The 20,590-nt window shown below is 40.8% G+C and overlaps 1 protein-coding gene across 3 annotated transcripts in view; it reads left to right on the top strand.

Annotated features, from left to right (window-relative positions):
• ZFPM2 (zinc finger protein, FOG family member 2) overlaps positions 1-20,590 on the top strand; it is a 389,494-nt gene that overhangs the window by 166,200 nt on the left and 202,704 nt on the right. For all 3 annotated transcript variants that reach the window (XM_063131038.1, XM_063131039.1, XM_063131040.1), the window contains one exon: positions 8,872-8,990. In XM_063131038.1, the coding sequence (XP_062987108.1) occupies positions 8,872-8,990 (119 nt within the window). The remainder of the gene's footprint in view (positions 1-8,871; positions 8,991-20,590) is intronic.

Raw genomic sequence — 20,590 nt, forward strand, 5'->3', positions numbered from 1 at the left:
CTTAGATATGCTTCCTGTTGTATATTTCAAGCTTGAAATGATGAGCTCTAGAAATGCATTGCAGAGACATCCAAGTAGCAACGCGGTTAGTTAAATGTATTTATGGGTAAATCAAATGCATTCTGTTTCTTGTGGGTAAAAAACAACTTCCAGAGAAATATACCTGTTCTTTGAACAAATATTTAAACTTTAAAACTTGGGTGGAGCTGAAACAGCAAGAATAGTTTATACTAGAATGTTGGGTTTTTTTGGTCTGTAAAATTATCAGTGGGGCTGATCTGACACTGAAATGGCTAGACAAATCGTTGCCTAATTCTTTTGTTCACTGCTGCTGTTGGCTTATATTCTGTTCCCAAAAGAAGATTATTTTTTCTGTCCATTTCTCCTTATACTGTTTTCAGAAATTTGGTCCATGGAAGTAATGCACTCAGTGAGAGAAGGGCAATTCTTTTCTAAAGAACTGCTACGGAGCTCTGAACTTCTTCCTGAGATGACATGGGTGGCTATCCCTCTAAGAGGCAGAGCAGCTTCAGGCTGGAGAAATTTGAGAAACCTGGGCTGCCTTGAACTTAAGGGGAAACTACACCCACCATTTACTGCAGGATTGTATCGCAGTCATCACTCCCGTGGTGATCTCGGCTCTACCTCTCAGTTTTCCTGGAATATCGCTGACTGATCTTTGTCGCAGTTTTTCCGACTCCCTTGCTTCCGTTCCGAAGAACGTTTGCAGTATGCACTCCTTTTGTGAGATCGTTGCTGTTTGACACGAGTTCTAGGCTCAGCAAACAGCCAATCAGCTGTGAAGGGCGTGTGCATGGGTTTCTGAGATGTAGGGAGTGGACTTGTCCACCATTGCCACATGTTTTGGATGGGTATGGGCATGTTTTACCGCCGAGTGTTGTTTTTTTTTAATACAAACTTATCTCTGCACAGGAGTGCATATTCGACAGAGTTCCTATTCCCCCAATGTGTTCCTGCATGTCTGCGCTCGTGCACAGGCCTCATGAATCATTAAAAAAACCCTCTGCCGCGTAGCCACGTCATCTGAACAGCACCGCCCACTTCTGCCGATCCACATGTGCAAGTGGCGTAATGGGGCACACGTGCTCCCACAATAGCACTCCTAAAATTGCAGTAAATATCAGTTGCATGTGCCCCATGAGTACCGATCATGGAAACGGGTTCCATGCCACTTACTCATGTTTGTGTACCCTTTTCAGGCTCAGTGTCTGAACAATGCTATGACTGATGACTCTTACATATATGAATGTATTACGTTTAAAACTGTTTATTTGTGCATAGACATGCTTCCTTATAAATAGGCAACAATGGAAGTTATCACACACACACACACACTTCCATGTTTGGTTGTGGCTGTGCCTACTTTTGCCTGTGGCCCTGTACAGGCCTGGAATGAAGTCCCTTAGAGCTTTTCTAAAATGGAACGTTCCCCCAAAAAGGTCCAAAACTTGGATCCAAGCTTTAACAAGAAGTTCTAATCGCATCTGCCTACTATTACAATGTGTGTGTTTTATTAGTGCTATTGCCAAACGGTGTACTTGCAGTTATATATACATCCACAAATCCACACATTGTGTCAGTGATGTTTCAGTTTTTCTTTTCTTCTTTTTTACTTCAGGACATTTTTAAATGCTAGTTGAAACAGGGAATTGGAAGAAAATGGGTGAAAAGTGAAATGACCTGAATAAAACCATTACCTTTTTCTGTTTCTTATTACTCCTATACGCATCTCTTTTCTTCAACCACCAACCATCTAGTGCTGCCACACCCACAAGCCTATGATTCAGCTAAATATTTGCATTTCTATGAAAGGCAGTGCTCTAGGGAGATGTAGGCCAGGTCTGTATCTTGTGTCAAATCGTGGTCCCATCATGGTAACCCATGGTAATCCCATCATGGTAACGCTATATCCTTATTACACATTTATACCTCATAGGACACATAATGACATTTGTTGCCGTATTTTGGATAATGTGTAATAAAAAGCAGGAAATAACACTATGGAAGTTGTATATAGAATGTATAATGTGCCCCAAGAATTATCAATACCACTATAAAGCAGTAGTGTAGATCTAGCCTTAGTTAAAGTCGTTGTCAGTATATACAAATATAATGAATCTTGCTAATACACCTAAAAAGTAGAACCTGCAACAAATTGTTGCTATGATTTCTCACCTCCTAATAGGAATATTAGCCATCTCCTACTGCAGCAGCCCATTCAATTTCCTCTTCTCTTCTCTTCTCTTCTCTTCTCTTCTCTTCTCTTCTCTTCTGTATTTCTATTTTCTTTTCCACCCAACCATTAAAAATATTTGTTTACCGCCAGTGGTGTGCCAGGCAGTTGGATTTTTTGCTTCAAGGCAAAGGAAGGTGATTGGACCGTTGGGCCTATTTGGGAATTTGAGAACTGGCTGTAGGCTCCACTACAAAATAGTTCCCATGGTGGATGTAGCTAGTCACATAATGGCTACCATTGGGGCCTGACTAAAAGTGAGCTATACAGGTGGTGGTGGGGGAGGGAAACTGCAAGGCTGAAGAGACAAGGAGAAAGCAAGTCAAAGGGATCGAGGGGGGAGAAAGAATAAGGCTAGAGGCTAGAAAGGGAGAGAAAAAAGGCTGCCCTAAAATTTTCAAAGGTTTTTCTTAAAGCATTAAAAAAAAAAAGGTTCAGGGAGAGGAGAACTTCGTGGGTGCTCCTGGTTGGGATTCCCTTCAGACATTTTCCCTAAGAGGGTTCATAGTGCTATACTTTTTCCTGTTTAGCTTTTTTATTATGGGCCAAAGGAGATTGAATGCTGGTTATTAGGTTGGTTAGTTTGCAAAGAAACACAACAGTTGCAAATCTTGATCCAGAGGATTGCTGAAGTCACCTGAATTTGGCTGACAAAAGTATATTTCTGGGTGCAATTGTACTTCTATGTCACGGAAAGGATTTCTCCTTAATACTGAAGGCAATGGCAGATTCAGCTCTTCTAAATCGTAGGCATTTATGCAAATTCATATTGTCTGATGTAAGAAGTGGAATATGATAACGTGTAGCCAGCTGGAATTAACTCCAGTTTAAGAAACATCAGTTGCACTGAAACCTATTGCTGAGTTATTAAATCCAAAACAATAAAAAGAATAAAGTATTGTATATGGTGACCAATTCGGTAGTTAAATTGAATGAGCAAATTGAAATCTCTTATTGGCTGCTTTTTGAAGCTCTGTATCTTGCTTAAGCATCCTTGAAATGGTGCTATTAATGACTGTTCCCTGTTTAAAAAGAATAGCATCGTCCTGTGCAACTGGGAACTTTGCTAGATGTTTGGTTATCACTGAATGATCTGCCCTAAGTTTGTCGTTCTTAATCCATTAAAAGACAGGCCTGCTTGTAAATCCACAGGTATAGATAAGGAGTCACTGTTTGACTGAGTCTGAACCCTTTTCAGATGAAAAATGTCACTGGCAGAAAGGGAGTCTGAATTATTTTTTTAAAAGGGTTTTCAAAGATTCTCATGATTCCTCTGGTATCAGTTAAATGTGACATGTCCATGGACATGCTTGCTTTTAAATGTGTAAAACCAGACAAATGCTGGTGGTTTCATCTTTATGTAGAAGAAAATGCTACTGTGTATGTTGATGGGCATATAATTTTTTTTTTGCAAGGATAGAAGCTACATTCAAACCTAGAGTTGAGCTGATATGGAGAGAGAGGTACTTTTCAAAAAGCACCCTTTTGCCCCCTGTGAAAAGTGCACCCGCTTTCGCTATTTTTGCATCCCTTCGCAGAAGTGCAAGAGCATGGACTTAGGGAAGGGGTGAGGGGAGGAAATATGGCAAAGTACACAGCACTATGTACACTGATGGTGCTATATAAATAAATAAATAAATAAATAAATAAATAAATAATAATGGCAGCACTACCAAGGCAACTGAGCCATTGTTTTCTGCCCCTAAACCAGTCAAGAGTAATTCATTAGATGGGATGCACATTTGCATTCTGCCATAGTTAATCACACATACTGTAAGTGCACATGACTCAGAGTAAAAGTCTTGCTGCATGGAGCTGGCAGGCAATGAAAGTACAGGTGTCGTGTTGTAAGATGGGGAGCATGAGCAATGTGAATGTATCTCCTCTTTCACTCCATCCAGAGAGAGGACAATGCAAGGGCTTTCTTTACCCAGAGTAGCAATGTTATGTAGCCAAATCTGATTAGGTACGACATGATGTCATGATGTCATCACATTTACAATGTGATTCCTGATTGGCCTTAACCACAATGAACAAGCCCTAAAAATGGCCTTGAAACAGCAGTAGGTAAGGGCTGTGAACAGGCATGAAAAAAATGTGAAAGATCAGTTAGATACAGTATTTTCTTTAGAAGCTTTTTCACACACACTGATTTCACTTTTCACTTTGAAAATGTTGAAGTGTGAAAAATTGGCATTGCACTATGCGCAACGTGAGTTAATTCAATTTGATTTTGGGGGGCCTATGAATATTTTGTAAGAATATATGTTGAATTTAAATAATGCATATTTAAACTGCTTCCAGTGTACATATTGCCTTTTGCATATGTCTGAAACTATCACCATGATGGACGCTTTTTTCTTTTTACAGATCCTTAGCCAGTGTATATCAATACAACTGCTCACAAAGCCACATCAGGATTATGCAGATTTAAAGTATCTGAGAAAGCATGCATAATTTTTAGTAGTCTATTTTTGGAATTAGCAAAATCAAAAATGAGATTTTGGGGGAGGGGGAAGACATGCAGACTGCCATACTCCTTGCAAAGCTATAATGTTAGTATTTTGAACTCACCATACATCCTGGATGTTAGAACTCATTCAGTCATTGTTCCGGCTAACTGATATGTGCAAATAATGGTTTGTGCAAGAGTCTGTTGGAGATTCCTAGTATTTTGGAAAAGGTACTGATGGAAGATTGCAATAGCTTCTTCAGTGAACTGGATCTCCTTCTGGTATAGACCCAGGAGAAGCTGTTGCAGTCTTCTGTTTATTTAATTAGTACAATTAGATCCTGCTTTTCTCCTATCGTGGAATTCAAGGTGACATACAAGGGCCTAGTGATCTCCCGTCCAGGCACTGACCAGAACCAAGCCTACTTAGCTTCAGCAACATGGCTTCACCATGTGTCCTCAAACCATGCCTTGGAACCAATCTTCTAGAAATACCTTCTCCGCTGCTCACATTGGCCTAATCTACACAAAGCAGGCTATTGCTGTATGAAAGCGGTATATATAAGGCAGGAGCCACACCAAGCAGGATATAGCGGTATGAAAGTGGTATATGGTATGTATCAATGGGTCCCAACAGTTGTCAGTGCACTTCAATACTGCTATAAAGCAGTAGTGTGGCTCCTGCCTTTTATATACCGCTTTCATAGTGCAATATCCTGCTTGGTGTGGATTAGGCCAGTAATAGACCCCTTTAATTTGTGCTCATCAGTCAGCTTTAGCATCTAAACAAGCGCATATGACTTCACTGCATTCGCATTGGTGGTTAGGTAGCTCTTTTTGGAGCAATGAACAATCAGAAAATATTTTTTCTGCCTACACTAGACATGATCAGCAAATTAGAAAGCAAAATTTGGGTGGAGGCAGGGGCTGACTGCCAGCATTATGATTAGAGATAGGGGCTGGTGTCAGTCCTTGACATCCACAGGCAGCTGCCAGGACTGACACCTTCCCTGCCCCCCTTTCAGTGTTGTTTCTGGCATGTTGCTCTGAGCATCACCAGATGGATGGTTCTAGTTGCTATTTTAAGGACATAACAGACCTGCTGCATCAGAGCAAACGCCCAGTAGGAACCTAGGAAGCTGCCTTATTCTGAATCACATTTTTGTTCTGTCTAGCCCAGTATTGGCAACACTGACTGGCAGAGGCTCCCCAGGGTTTCAGGTAGGATTTTTTCCAGCCCTACCTGAAGATGCCAGGAATTGAACCAGGGACATTCTGCATACCAAGCATAGGTTCTATCACTGTTGGAAAGTCCATAGATAAAGGCAATTGGCCTCTTTTTCTGTGGCTCCCAGCAACTGGCACTCAGAGGCATGTTGTCTCTGATCCTGAAGGTAATATATAGCCACCATAACTAGTAACCTCCATGAATTTGTCCAAGAGTATAATCAAATGCATATTTAGACAGAAAAAAGTCCTACAATTTCCTGTATTCCCCAACCAGCCACGGTGGCTGGGGAATGCTGGGAGTTGGAATACTTTGTCAAAACATTCATAGGTTTGTGCCCTAATTCTGTTTTAAAATCACCTAAGTTAGTGACCATCACAACATCTTGTGGCAGTGAATTCCATTGTTCACTGCAATACATTTATTTATTTATTTCATTTTTATACCGCCCAATAGCTGAAGCTCTTTGTGCTGTTCACAAAAATTAAAAATACAAGGTACAGCATAAAATACAAAATATGGAAGCATTCAGGTTCTTGTGTTATAAAAGAGGGAGAAAATAGCTTTGTATAAAGACTTTATGATGTTGGGCACATTTATTTTCAATTCTTTTCCTAGTGATCCCTTAGATGGGATTTGCCCTTTTTTTCGCAGCTGCCACACACTGTTCACAATCCCTTTTTGTTTTTACCATCCCAAAATATACAGCTCCCCACATGCCTGTTGATACTTACAAAGAACTCTAAAACAGAGTTGTGCTCACATGGCCTTATGAAATATTCCACACATAAGAACATAAGAAGAGCCTTGCTAGTCCTATGTAGTCCAGAAATCTGTTCACACAGTGGCCAACCAGAAGCCCATGGGAAATCCACAAACAGAACATGAGTCCAATAGGTCCCTTCTGCTCGGTTTCCCTAACAACTACTCTTCAGAGACATACTGTCCCTGATACTGGAGGTAATATATAGCCATAAGGACTAGTAGCCATTGATGGCCTTATCTTCCATGAATTTGAGGGCAGAGAAATTAGGACCGGACGGGGTGGGGAACATTTCACTGATGTTTTTCAAGTGCAAGAGGTTTTCTCCAACAGTTTCTTAGGAGTAGGATTGCCATTAGGAATAACTCAAGTACAGCTTTTTTTCCTCCCCCACCCCACCAAAGTTTCCTTTTTTAATGCTGCTGTAAGTGGGGACAGCAGCAACTCTGTTGGCAGGCTGGGGACCATTTTGTGTCCTCTACAATATCATTCTGGACATTGGAGGAGGGAAATGGTGGATAATATTATGAGAAAATTCTGCAAAGTGGCTTTCTTTTTCTCAGAAATTTTCCCATAAAAAAATTACTGTGGGAAACTTTAACTTAGAAATTCTCTAAAATGTTAGTGAGGGAAGGATATTTAATTTCTCACGACACTCAAGAGTAATGCTAAATCAAGGGCATTTTGGGAGCTTAAGGTGGCATCTAGAGCCAATCACCTGGGCTGATTGGAGTACTGCTGCTGTTGCTACCTCTCACTGGATAACCTCATGAGGGCTCTCTGAAAGAGTAAGAAGCCACCAAGAAGGTGCTTTGCCTAGGTTCCTCAAAAATCTGGATGTGAGGGCAATCTGGCTGCAACATCTGTCATTCCATTGATTGGCAGGGTTGATTCGTCTTCAGCGTGGTAGCCCCCTCCTATGGAATTCCCTGCCTTTGGATGTCAGGCAGGCACCAACTTTGCATTGCTTTCGGTGCCTCCTGAAAATGCTGTTATTCTGGGAAGCCTTCCTTTTATGACCAGCCATGGTTCACTTTGCGTTTTGCTTCTTTTAAATAGCTATTCTAAATGTGGTTTTTTAAAATTATTTTATCTTGTACACCGCTCCATAATTTTGAATGGGGAGTGATATATAAATATTGCAAATAAATAAATAAATCTGGCTGGCTGGCTAGGTGGGTGTCCCCTCCCTCCCTCCCTGTTCCATGTGCATCCCTCACGAAGCTGCATGCTTGGTGGAGGAGGATGACCATCCCAGATAAAGTGTACCGTTCTTCAGTCAAGGGCATACGATAGCTACGCTTCCCTGCTAGAAGGACCTATTTCTAGAACATTGTGTCTTTCAGGTTAATGATTCCTCATTCAAATAAATGCAGGATCTTTCCAGTTCACTCTGCACCTTTTTCCCATAGGAGGGTGATGGAAGAAAGTATATTCAAGTCCAGGCCCATACCCATTCCCAGGCTCATTCTTGATACAATTCTGAGAAAAATGTGAAATGAACTGGCCTTTATTTCAGTTTGGTAGTATTTTTGTGGTAGTTTGCAACGGCCCAGTTGGAAATTGTTAGATGATACAGTATCTAACGGCCCAACAAATTCCAAGCATATGTCCACAGCCATATGGACTAGAAACTTGGAATAATAATAATAATAATAATAATAATAATAATAATAATAATAGATTCTTAGAATTCTGTATTATCTTCCTAATACCAAATGTCACTCCATACAGCCCTGTTCATAGCTGTGCTTTGTTATCAGCCTGAAATGCTGTGTATTGGATGGATATTATCAGTCACGTTATGTGTTAGGCCGTCACCATATTCACAGTGAGCTTAGAAAACCATTTCTTCCCAGTTGATTTTTTCCAAAGACTCTCGCATCTTTCATTCTCAAAGAATTACCAGACAAAAATATTTTTATAAATTAAATGAGCATGAAAAACTACAAGAAACGTGTTAGAATTTCAAAACAACATTTCAGGTAATGAGAATGGTCATAGCAGGGGAAAGCTGGGTTAATGCTTTCTCAGTATGACAGGATCATGAGTTTTCCAAGCAACCATGATCAACTTCTAAACACTGGCTATAGAAACAAATTGAAAGGTGGAGGCGTTTGTATATGACATATCTGGAGGTGCTCTAAGCACTTCTTATTTTCTTTGTTCCTCAGGGGAGTTGGAGGTATTCCAGAAGGAAGGGGAACGCAAGATCCAGAGTCGACAGCAGCTTCCAGTTGGAACAACATGGGGGCCGTTTGCTGGAAAGATGGATTTGAATAACAACACACTGGTATGTTAAAAGATACTCATTGTTGACGTGTACTGCTTTCTGTTCTTTAAGAACAGTAAGCATAATTAGTGCAATTCAGAGTTGTTCAGTAAACTCATCTAGGGTAAATATATTTAAATGTATATGCCGCTTTTCATTATTGTCTTCATTAGTTAAATTCCAGGGCAACTTACAATGACACGAAAACACAGCAAAACAATACAGTGGCTTGGTTTTCATGTCACACTAACCCAGGTTTTTTTTTTTAATATAAAAAACGCTGGGTTGTTGTGAACAAGTGATGGTACTCTTGCATGCAACCTGACTAAACAACCCAGAGATGCACTGTCACTGGGTTGTTTGCCATGATGTGCAAATTAGGAACTCTGGCTTGTCTCTCCCCTAAAAAGCCAGAGTTGGAATTCAGGGTTCGGGTTTAAAAGAAATCTTGGGTTGTTGTAATGTGTGAACCAGGCCAGAACGATAAATTAGCAGAATAAAAGTAATAGGTAAAACATCTAGAACAATACTAAAACAGATTGCAAATAATTTGTAAATGCCTATGTTGAAAAAAAAGGGTTTTGGCTGGTGCCAAAAAGGTAACAGTGTTCATACAGCTCGGCCTACTGGGGAGGTCTTTCTATAACTGGGGCACCACAACCTCAAAAGTTCCTGCTTCTTGTTGACATCTGCCTCATCTCTGGTGGAGAAGGGACATGAAAGACGTCCTCAGCTGATGATCTTAAAGCACAGGCAGGCTGATGTGGGTGTAGGTGCTAGGTGCAGCCAAACGAAATCCAGACCTGCAATAGGAATTTTCCACCCCATGTCCCTGCTGTCCATTGCTGGAACTGGAACTAGGGATTTAAGTTGAATGCTAGAGCTTGACATGTAGCAAGCAGAGGATACTGTTCTCTTGATGAAATATGGCTAAAGGGGTTAGGGTTTTTTCATTCTCTTGCTTGGCCCACTTCTGTTTTCATCTGTATCTGGAGATGGCTTTGAGGCCTGAGTACCCACATTTCTAGGTAGCTCACAAGGCTAAATCCTACACTGAACTCATTAAGTTCTTGGTTCAAACCATGGAGTTCCTTATAGTTAAGTTATTCTGGGCATAGCTTTAAACATTAAACAGTATAAGGTAAGTTTGGTTCATCCTGCTTCATAATCAGTCTCATTTATTTCTGAATTCAGTTGGACTTACTCCCGGGTAAGTGTGCATAGGATTGTAGCCTTAACACATTGGCCTGTTCAGATATCACACTAAGCCATGGTTAGGTGCTAACCCATTTGCAGTGTGGTTAGTGAGAGTGTTTAAACCGTGTGTAGGTAGCCACCTTGGTTGGCAATGGTTCACATGACACACTAAGTTATGATTCACACAACACGCTAAGCCATAATGTTTAGCTCAAAATGCTTAACCATCATGGTTTAGCATGTTGTTCGAACATGGCCATACTTAAATCTCCAGTTAAATTTAATGGGATTAAAGCATGATTCAATTGGGCCATATTGGTCTGGCTTTCTGTCTCCCACCTGTTCTGGTTTTCTGGGAATAAATTTCCAGAAAAGAAGGGAAGGGGTGCCACTCAGCCCTAGCTTACAAGAGAACTAACACAGCAACAATGATGGCCTCTTTCAGAGGTCTTAGCAACATAGGTGCTTGCTCCCAGTCACAACACTGCTTCCAACAATGTCTCCATCCAGAAATGCACCCAGTGCTTCTTTCAGCACAGCTGATGCCCTAGCTCAGTAGTCAGAAAGAAGTGTAAGCCTCAAGGCTTTGCTCAGATGGGTTTTCAGCTAAATATTGAAAATCACTGCTTTCTTATGTTCAAACACAGGCCAGATCTACACTTTGTGTCAAATCATTACGATCCCTTCATGATAACACTATATCCCTCTTGTGTATTTATACCTCATAGGACACACAATGACATTTGTTGCAGTATTTTGCATAATGTGGAATAAAAAGCAGGAAATAATACTATGGGCATGTCTAGACAAGGGTTTATCCCATGGATCTCCCCAGGATCATCCCTGTGCATCCACATGATGGACAGGGGATCTCAGGGGCAGGGAGGGATGATCCCACCATTTCTCCAGGATAATAGGGACGCCTTTAATCCTTATTTCTCCCGTAGTCTCAGGATCGTCATGAGACTGCGGGATGTGTGGGCAGCCATCCTGGTTTCGTCCTGGCTCTTCATGAGTAAATGTGAGGAGCTGAGAACCGGGCATGGGGCATGGAGCTCTTCAGGAGCTCCGTGCCCATCGGGGGTGGGAGGCAGGAGCGGGGTCTTTTTTAAAAAACAACAACACACTACCATATTTATATATTTACTTATATATCACTGATGGTGCTATATAAATAAATAATAATAATAGTAATAATACCTTTAGCGATTGAGTTCTCGTGTGGTCATTTTCAATAAAAACAAACAAACAAACAAACAAAATGTAGGGCGCAATGTCCTCTTTGTCCTGGACGTCGTGCGCCGCGTGTAGACTGAGGGGGAGCATCTCACAATCACCATATCGCGAGATCCTCCCCCTCCCTAAGTCTAAACATGCCCTATTAAAGTGGTATATGGAATGTGTAATGTGCCCCAACAGTTATCAGTGCACTTCAGTACCACTATAAAGCGGTAGTGTACTTCTAGTCCTATTCTTAATAAATAGAAACATAGAAATGTGCTAGTTATTAAAATAATGAATGTTGGTCGTCTGAAGAACCTAGAAGCCGCCAGGCAGCTATTTAATAAGTAACCAAAGAGGCAGGTATAGTGCTAATGGTATACTAACTTGTTAATTTTCTCCTTTCTGCGAGTGAAAGAAAATAATATATTTATGGGCTTGTGTCTGTAATTCTCCCAGCTTAGCAATTTGCATTTGCTATCAGCATTTGCTATCATTGTTGCTACCTTTGATATTGAGTAGAGTAGCAGCAATTTGACATGCTTTTCTTGTACAGAAATCACCTACACTTCCCCTTTACTCAGCCTCAAATGGAATCTGAACGCTGAATACTCTTTTCAGATTGGTTCATATTCCAAGTAATAATACGAGTCTGAGTTTAAACTTGTGGTAGTTGGCTCAGGGGAGCCAGCAGACTAATTAATTCAGCACAGTAATTAATTGAGTCACTATGCCAGATGTCAAACACTTTTTAGATCTTTCAAGTTCCTATCTTGAATTATGTTAACAATATACATCTCAAAACACTGAGAGGTTGGGTACATTGAATAAACTGATTGAAGTGTCATTTGTCACTGCAACAACAGCAACAGACACTTTGGTCCAATTCAACTAGCATGGATTAAGAATCCTGAAGGCAGTTAGCCAAAGAACTGGACTCCATTAACCTAAGCAGGGTATGCTAACATGAGGTCACTGGGTGGAAGCTCTAGCAGATGAACTAAGAAGAGGATGTGCCAAATGTTTCTGATTCATAAATTAGTCAAGAATTGCACTTATACAATAACAGTGGCAGAATATTCATGTCAAACAGTTTGCATGGCTGCCTTGATCACTTGCATTAAAAATTACTGACTGCTTCTTATGACAAGCAGTCAGTACAACTTTTTACAAATTATTATACTGTCCAAGTTGGAATGGAGAATATATATTTTTCTGCAGACATCTCCTAGTACTTTATTTTTAGTTTCATTTTACTCTGCTTTCCCTAATAGGCTTTAACATTTTCATCCAGTCAAAACAGGGATAGGCAGTGTACAGTCCTCCAGATGTTGTTGGGTTGCAACAGCTGTCATCCCTCACCCTTGACTTTGATGGCTAGGCTGATTGAAGTAGCAGGCTGACAACATCTGGGATACTCCCAGATACATACTCCCCATACCTGAGTTGTAGGATAGTAGAATAAGGTGCTTCAAAGTTCTTCTTCTTGTTGTTTTTGCTGTTGTTCTTGTTAAGGATATCAATTCTTGATGTAAAGCATTTCATGATTATGTTAGGCTGTCTGTAGCTAAAATGATGTAGTGGTTTGTTGGGAGACCTGCTTTTTTTAATCCCTCCTCAGCTGTTAAATAAATTTGAGCCACTCATTATACCTCAGTTTCACCCGCCTCACAAGATTGTTTCAAGGAGAAGATGGAGGAGCAGGGGGAGAGAACCTTGCAGACTACTGTGAGCTCCCTATCATTTTATCTTTGGGCATTACAATTTAAAGGGCATTGTGACCTCCTTGTTTTGCAGGGCAGTGTGAGGCCATTTCTGTTTTGGAAGGTTTTGCTTCTTGACAAATCAGTTTGGAAGGATTATCTTTATTATCTGTAATCTGATGAAATATGGCTACATTCACTATTATTGAACCACCTAAAATGGATAATAGAGGGGTGACACTGGAATTTTAATATGAAAGCATACAGGTAGTTTTATTTTTCTACTTATATTATATATTTACAGATGGTAGCACTGTGTGCCTTGTAATCAGTGTTCTCAATCTGAGGGCGAAGCTTCTGTTGACAAATGCGGAAATTCTTCTACAAAATGGAGAAAGTAAGGAAGGTAAATGCTTGAGCCATCCCCAAGTATGATTGGGGCAAAGCAAAGATATTGTAGAGCTGGAAAAAGTGCAGAAAAGGGTAATTGAAATGATCAAGGGCTGGAGCATCTCCCCTTTGAGAGAAGGTTACAACAGCTGGGATTGTTTAGCATGCAAAAAAGGAGGCCAAGGGGAGACATGATAGAGATGTACAAAATTATGCATGTGTGGAAAAAATGGATAGGGAGACATTTTTCTCCCTCTCACATCATACTGGAACCCGGGGTCATCCCATGAAGCTGATTGGTGGGAGATTCAGGACAAATAAAAGGAAGTACTTATTAACACAGTGCATAGTTAAACTACGGAATTCACTACCACAAGATGTAGTGATGGCCACCAATTTGGATGGCTTTAAAAGGGGGCTGGATAAATTCCTGGAGAAGAAGGCTATCAATGGCTACCAGTCCTGATAGCTATGTGCTACCTCCAGGATCAGAGGCAGTATGTCTATGTACATCATTTGCTGGGTAACATGAGTGGGAAGGTGCTGTGGTACTCATGTCTTACTTGTGGGTTTCCTGGTGGGGAGTTGAATGGCTATGTATGAACAGAATGCTGTTCTAGATGGACCTCAGTCCTGTCCAGCATGGCTCTTCTTAAGGAAGCTGCCCTGGCACCAGTTCACCCTATAGAAGGCGAGCTTGTTTGTACTGCCTTGGTGGGACAGACTCTGGAGAATTGAAAGATTTGTGGGGGGAAATAGGCGGTTATTCCATAATATTGATAAGAGAAATGAAGGATATGCAGCAGGGTGGCACTCTCCCTTTCGATAACCGGAGAGCAACCTGGAGGAAAAAGTTAGAAAAGCAGTTACATCTTCTTTGCCTGGTGGCTTGTTCCTCTAAAGGGATTCTGCCTTTTTCAAATCTGGTTCATGTTTTGAATGGTTTCTATGATTTTAATTTTTGTAAACCACCCAGAGAGCTTTGGCTATTGGGCAGTATAAAAAAATAAATAAATAAGAATAATAGAGTTAGAAGGGACCTTGAAGGACATTATGTGTAACTTTCTTGATCGATGCAGGATCTGCAAAGCAGGATGCAACTACAGCATGCTTGACAGATGGCCTCTGCTATGTACTCCCAATGAAAGTGAGCCCAAGGCAGTCTGCTCCACTTTGGAACAGCTCCTACCATTAGGAATGTTCCCCTGAAGTTTAGCCAAAATCTGCTTTCCTACAATTTCCACCTGTTGGTTCTAGCCCTGCCCTCTGGAGCAATAGAGAATAAGTCTTCTTCATTTTCTGCACGACAGTCCTTCAGATATTTGAAAACTACTGTCATGTGTCCCCTTAACCTTCTTTTCTCTGGGTTAAATATACCCAGCTCTTTCAACTGTTCCTCATAGGACTTGGTTTCCAGACCCCTCACCGTCCTAATCGCCCTCTTCTAGACATGCTCATTTATCATTGTCATGTTTAAAATGTGGCACCAGAAATGGACACAGTAGTCTAGATGTGGCCTGACCAGCACACACTATAGGGGAACTATTACTTCTCATGATCTGGAAACTATGCTTCTTTTAATGCAGCATAAGATTGCAGTCATTTTTTAAGCTTATGTGCTGAACTAGGATAGCTAGATCCTTTTTACATGCTGTGGTACCAAGCCAGGTTTCCCCAATCATATATCTGTGCTTTTATTCTTTGGGACCTAAATACAGGATTTTGCATTTATCTCTGTTAAATTTCATTGTCCAGGCCATTTATAAAAATGCTGAACAGCACTGGACCAGATATCATTTTGTAGCATCTACTCAATATCTCTCACCAGGTTGGCCCAGAGTTATAAATGAGGATCCACTGGGTAGAGTTGAACACCCCTGACTTAGGAGTAATCATCCAGCCCACATTTTACCATCTTTTTAACAAGGATATGATGTGAGCATTTATTGAAAGCTTTGCTGCAATTATGATATTCCTGTTTACTACTAAATTAGTAACTATCAGAAGACGAAGAATTGTTGGTCTGGTGTGATATATTATTGATCAGTTCATGTATTCTTGATATGCATGAGATCATGATAAAATCAATGCATTCTTTCTTAGATTCTCACAAACTGACCTCTGTTGAGGGTTGATGCTGATGTCAAGATCAACCATCTGTAGTTTCCAGTGTTCCAAAGATAGGGACAACATTTACCAGTGTCTAGTCTGGAATACCTCTTTTAGGGTGAATTCTCATGCATGTTTGGAGAGAGAAAACTCCTATGATTGCCAGCATGCTGCAGAAAGCCATGCTGCCTGGATAAGGCTGGGTTGTAGGACCTTTTCCTGTCTAAACATGCATAGAAATGCATCCTAAACCAAGTAAGGTTCAATTGTCATTGAATTGTTATTGCCTTTCATAAGAACTAATATATTTCCCGTATCTTCAATTTGTAATCCATTTCCAGATTACATTATCCACAAACATAATCTGGAGATGTAGAATAAACTGAAGGCTCGATCTGGAGACTTCCATGAGAACGCATTTTAACAAAAACCTTGCCAAGCATAAATGAAAGTTATGCATATGTGATTATGCTTTCCCCTTTTTCTATAGCTCTTCTCTTCATATTCAGGATATATATCTTATCTATTCACATAAGTGGCCACTTCATGGATGTGATGAAGTGACCCATGAAAGCTTCTGCCATAATAAAATGGTTTATTCTTTAAGGTGTAACAGGACATTCTGTTGCTTTTGCTACAACAGCCTTACACAGCTACCCTTTTGATATCTGTATGGTATTAACTGGGTCATGTTAATCATTGCTCTCGTCTTCAGAACTTTAATGGAATGAAAGAAAAAGAATCGAAAAGATTTCCAACTGAAGCAGATAGTTCTAAGGGAAGAAGTGGCAAAGAATGTAACACACATGATGAAAGTAAAACAGTGGTCCGTGCCATTGCTTCATTAATCAAGTGGAGGCATTCTGAAAAATGTTTTTCTTTGGCTGCAGCCATCTATTTTTTGGTGTTAATCTATGCCCTGTGGCAGGGTTTTGTGAAACGAAACAATGAGTAGTTGTATCATACCCCCTTCCCTTCATTGTTGTTGCCCCTGTCAGAAGGAAGAGAGGATGATTCAAGTCTGTATCAGCCTGATAAGGAAAAGAGGATTCAAAATGGCTGGGACGAGAATCCGTGGGAGTAGAAGTGCGCTGTTTTGGGCCAGGCAACCAATGGGATATAACAGAAGCCTTTTAAAGGGACATGGAAGGTTCAGTGCCAAAGCTCTTGCTACTTCTGGGAGATTTCCTAATGAAATAGTTTGATTAGGAACTACTGTGTGGCTGCCTCAAGGGCTGGAGTTCAAAATGCAGTTAAGTTATTCGCTTGCTAATCTGTGGCTAGGTCGGTTCAGGGCAGAAACCTCCTATCTATACAGGCCCAGCCACTTGTATAATTTTTACAGTTAAAAATTTTAAGAGTTTACCAGTCACTTTTTACCAGAAAGATCCAGTAAAACGACTGGGAAACTACACAGGGTCATTGTGACTGCTACTTTTAAATTGTTTATTTTTTAACAGGTTCTTTGACTCTATTTTTTCTGGATAGACTCAGGAGAGTCCCCATCTCTAATATAGAAGTGAAAGGAACAGAAGACCACTTATTCCTGATTTTGTTCATGCACACTCCAGCTCCTTTCTCCACGCTTGGTCTAAATGTTACATTTGCCTTAAGGATTGACATCCCCGTATGATTTCGTATCAGTTACCCACAATGTATGCTGGCTCTCCCTGTGTTAATCAGGGACCTCACATAGTGAGTTCCTACTTCCATTTGAAGGCCACTGATTGGAGTGGAGAAATCCATTAAGTGAAAATCCCTTTCTTTCTTTTTTTATATGTACTATTTTTATTGATTTTCAAGTAAGGACAAATACATTAAACACACAGAATAAAGGAAAACACTCAACAACAATACGAATGTTCCCACAGTACCACCGTAAAAAGCATGGATGTTCATATCTTCAAAAAGCGCTTAGTAAATATAGAAATCTTAACCAAATCTATACTTTCTTGCACAGAAAAAGATTCAGGTTAAGTTAGAACCTCTGACCAAAAGGATTCCTGGGTCAGTGGAGGTCTAGGTTCACCAGGATTCATATTAATAAATGAGAAAAACCAGTTTTCCAAAAATGTGTCTGATGTTATTTCCCCTCTTTCTTTCTGCAACTCTTTCTGGAAGTCTCTCTCTTTCTCCCAGATAACTTCTGCAGAAGGCTTTTCCCTTTCCTCCTTTCATCAATCTATTTGCTTTGGCTCCCCCCCATCTTATTTTCCTGCTTCTCCTTCCAAGCTCCTTGCAACCATGTGAAATTAGACTGAAGACTGTGTTTGGGGCAATGGCTGCAAGTTGCCCAACCCAGTCTCAACTGGCCTATCTTAACCAATCCTGTGTTTTCTAGAGGAATGGAATTCCTTCCACCTGCTAGAAATGAACCCCAAGCAGACATGAACCAATGAACTTAAGATATTAATTCCTTTCTTTTCCTCCATTACGATTTCTGATTGAAAGCAACATCACAGCATTAACATCTGTGCATTATGTTCGGATAACAGGCACATGGAAGAGCATTCTTGATGACTGACTATGAGTATCTAGAAATTAATATTGTTTCAAAGATAGGCTAGACTGGCTTTTTAGGTGTTAAGAGACAAAAGTCTGGAAATACATTTGTTTTATGCTGACTGATTTAACATTACTTTGTTTTATTTGGATATTTTAATTGGTTTGCATGTCATTAATCCTTTGTCATCCATCCTTATATTCTAGATGGGGTGGTATACTACTTTAAATATACTGATAAGTAAACCCATGCAGTCTGTCTTGGCTTCTATAAATGTCCTGCGAGTCAAATGTGATCATGATGACTTTAACTTTCTCGAATGTTCCCAAACATGGAGCGGCTACTCCATCTGTGTGTGTTTGAGGAACCCAGGTTCTTTAAGAGTGCAATCTTAAATGCACATGTTGGGGGAATAAGTCATATTGAACTCAATGGGAGCTAAAATAAGTGTAGTTAGTATTGGGCTCTGTGTTTATTCAAAGGTGAGTGCATTCAGATATCTGTAAACATAACCTGGCACAGTCCCTTGTTTGTACATGGGACAGCTAATTTTGGCTGATTCTGTGATGTTTGCATATGCTCTTTCTCCTTAGAGATGTGCCTCTTGCATACCTATAAACGTATCCTATTTACTAAAAGCAGAGAGCTTCTGCTCTCATACGCACTGAATGCCTTGTTTCAAACAAGCTTCTAATAACTCGATGCTGACTAAAAGTACCTCCATTAAGAGGAATTTATGCTAATACCATCCTAATTAAGCAGTAGTTATTACCAATCATTATCATTAAGCTAAATCAGTTCCCTGGGAGACATCTCAATAAAGCAGCTGTCCCATTTCATCATGTCACATTTCTGTACTTCAGCATGTCACATTTCTGTACTTCAGTGTAAAATGTTATTTTATGTAGCGATTTTTAAATTCGTTGCTCTACACCCACAGTTCTCAAACTGAGAAGCAAGCATTTGCAAAATGATAGGAGATGTAGGAGCTCCTACCTGAAACCTTCCAATTTCTGAATGTGTCATTGAAGAGCCATTTTAGTAACACTCTTCACCTTTTGTCGATTTAGTCCAGGTGGCTGAGTTCAGTGTGTGCCCACTTTATGTAATATACCAAACCAGCGAAAGAAATTCCTGCTTTCTAGATGGATAGAAATAACCAAAAGCCTGATGCCCGGTCTCCCTGGTATGGATTCTGAATCAAACTCAGAGGCTGAAGTAGAAGAAGACCAATCGAGACAGAAAGTGGGGGAGGAAATTCTCTCCAGGAGTCTGGGAGGAATCTTCCCAGGAGCTTATCGAACAGGAGGCCCAGGCTCAGAGATTGTCTTCCCCTTCCCCATCCTGGGAACTCAGGCCATGGCTACACTTACGGGTCTAGCGTGACGGTGGAGGGAGGATCTCGCGATATGGTTATCGTGAGATCTCCCCCTCTGTCTAAACATGGCACACAATGTCCTAGGAGGAAGAGGATGTCACGCCCACCATTTTGTGTGTGTTTTTCTTAAAGGACAAGGAGTGCATGAGTGCTCGATCTCAAAATGTAAGTATTTTGTTTAAAAAAAATCCCCGCTCCCCCGCACTCCGAAGTCTAATAAAAGCTCTAATGATATCTAATAAGAGCTCTGTACCCCTTGCCCAGCTTCTGGCTCCTCCCGCTTACTTGCGAGGAGCCGGAACAACCCGCGACTCCCACTCACACGTTCCGCGGTCTCGGATCATCCTGAGATCGCAGAAAAAGTAGGGGGAAAGTCTATGCCGATATCCCGGGGCAAGGGAGGGATTATCGCTCCCTGCTCCCGGGATCCTCTGTGCGTCATGTGAACGCACAGGGATGATCCCAGGGCAATCCCCTGGATATCGGCAGGTATAGCCATGGCCTCAGTCTTTGTTGGAGGGGAAGGGATCATCAGAATTGACAGAGCCCAGAGTCTGTCACAGGATCAAGTGGGTGGAGTTGAGAGGCGGTGGGAGATGGGAGGCGGTCTGCCAGACCAGCAATACAGCAGAAGTTGCAGCATGAAGACCCTCCCTGAAGGAGGAGTCCAGTAAAAACCTGTCAGGCATGGCAAGAGATGTCCATTTAATTGATAGGCAACTGCCTTACTTTGTAAGGCTAATTAAGGCTACAGGATGACTCCTAGAATTCACACTCCCTTCAGGTGTGAAGAGGTGTTATTTACTGTGGATTGCACAGCGGACCTCTTTATTATCTTACATCTTGGTAGGAGAGCTTGGAATCATGACAAAGTCCATCTAGGGCTGTGCCAAATATCCTCAGTTCCCTAATATTCTTTTCAAAGTAGCATGTGCAACATAGTCAAATTGCTTTATATTTGTCTTGTTTCAATACTGTTCAGCACCCTTTTGTTCCCTGGATTGCTGCTTTTACTTCATGCCATTTTCTTTTCTTTTTTTAACCGTCATAATCTGGGCCACATTTGTCCACACTGCTATTTAATCTGATTAGCCATGGGGACCGGCATGATCTTCTTTAT

Source organism: Elgaria multicarinata, chromosome 7 (genome assembly GCF_023053635.1).
Source record: "Elgaria multicarinata webbii isolate HBS135686 ecotype San Diego chromosome 7, rElgMul1.1.pri, whole genome shotgun sequence".
Lineage (NCBI taxonomy): Eukaryota > Metazoa > Chordata > Lepidosauria > Squamata > Anguidae > Elgaria > Elgaria multicarinata.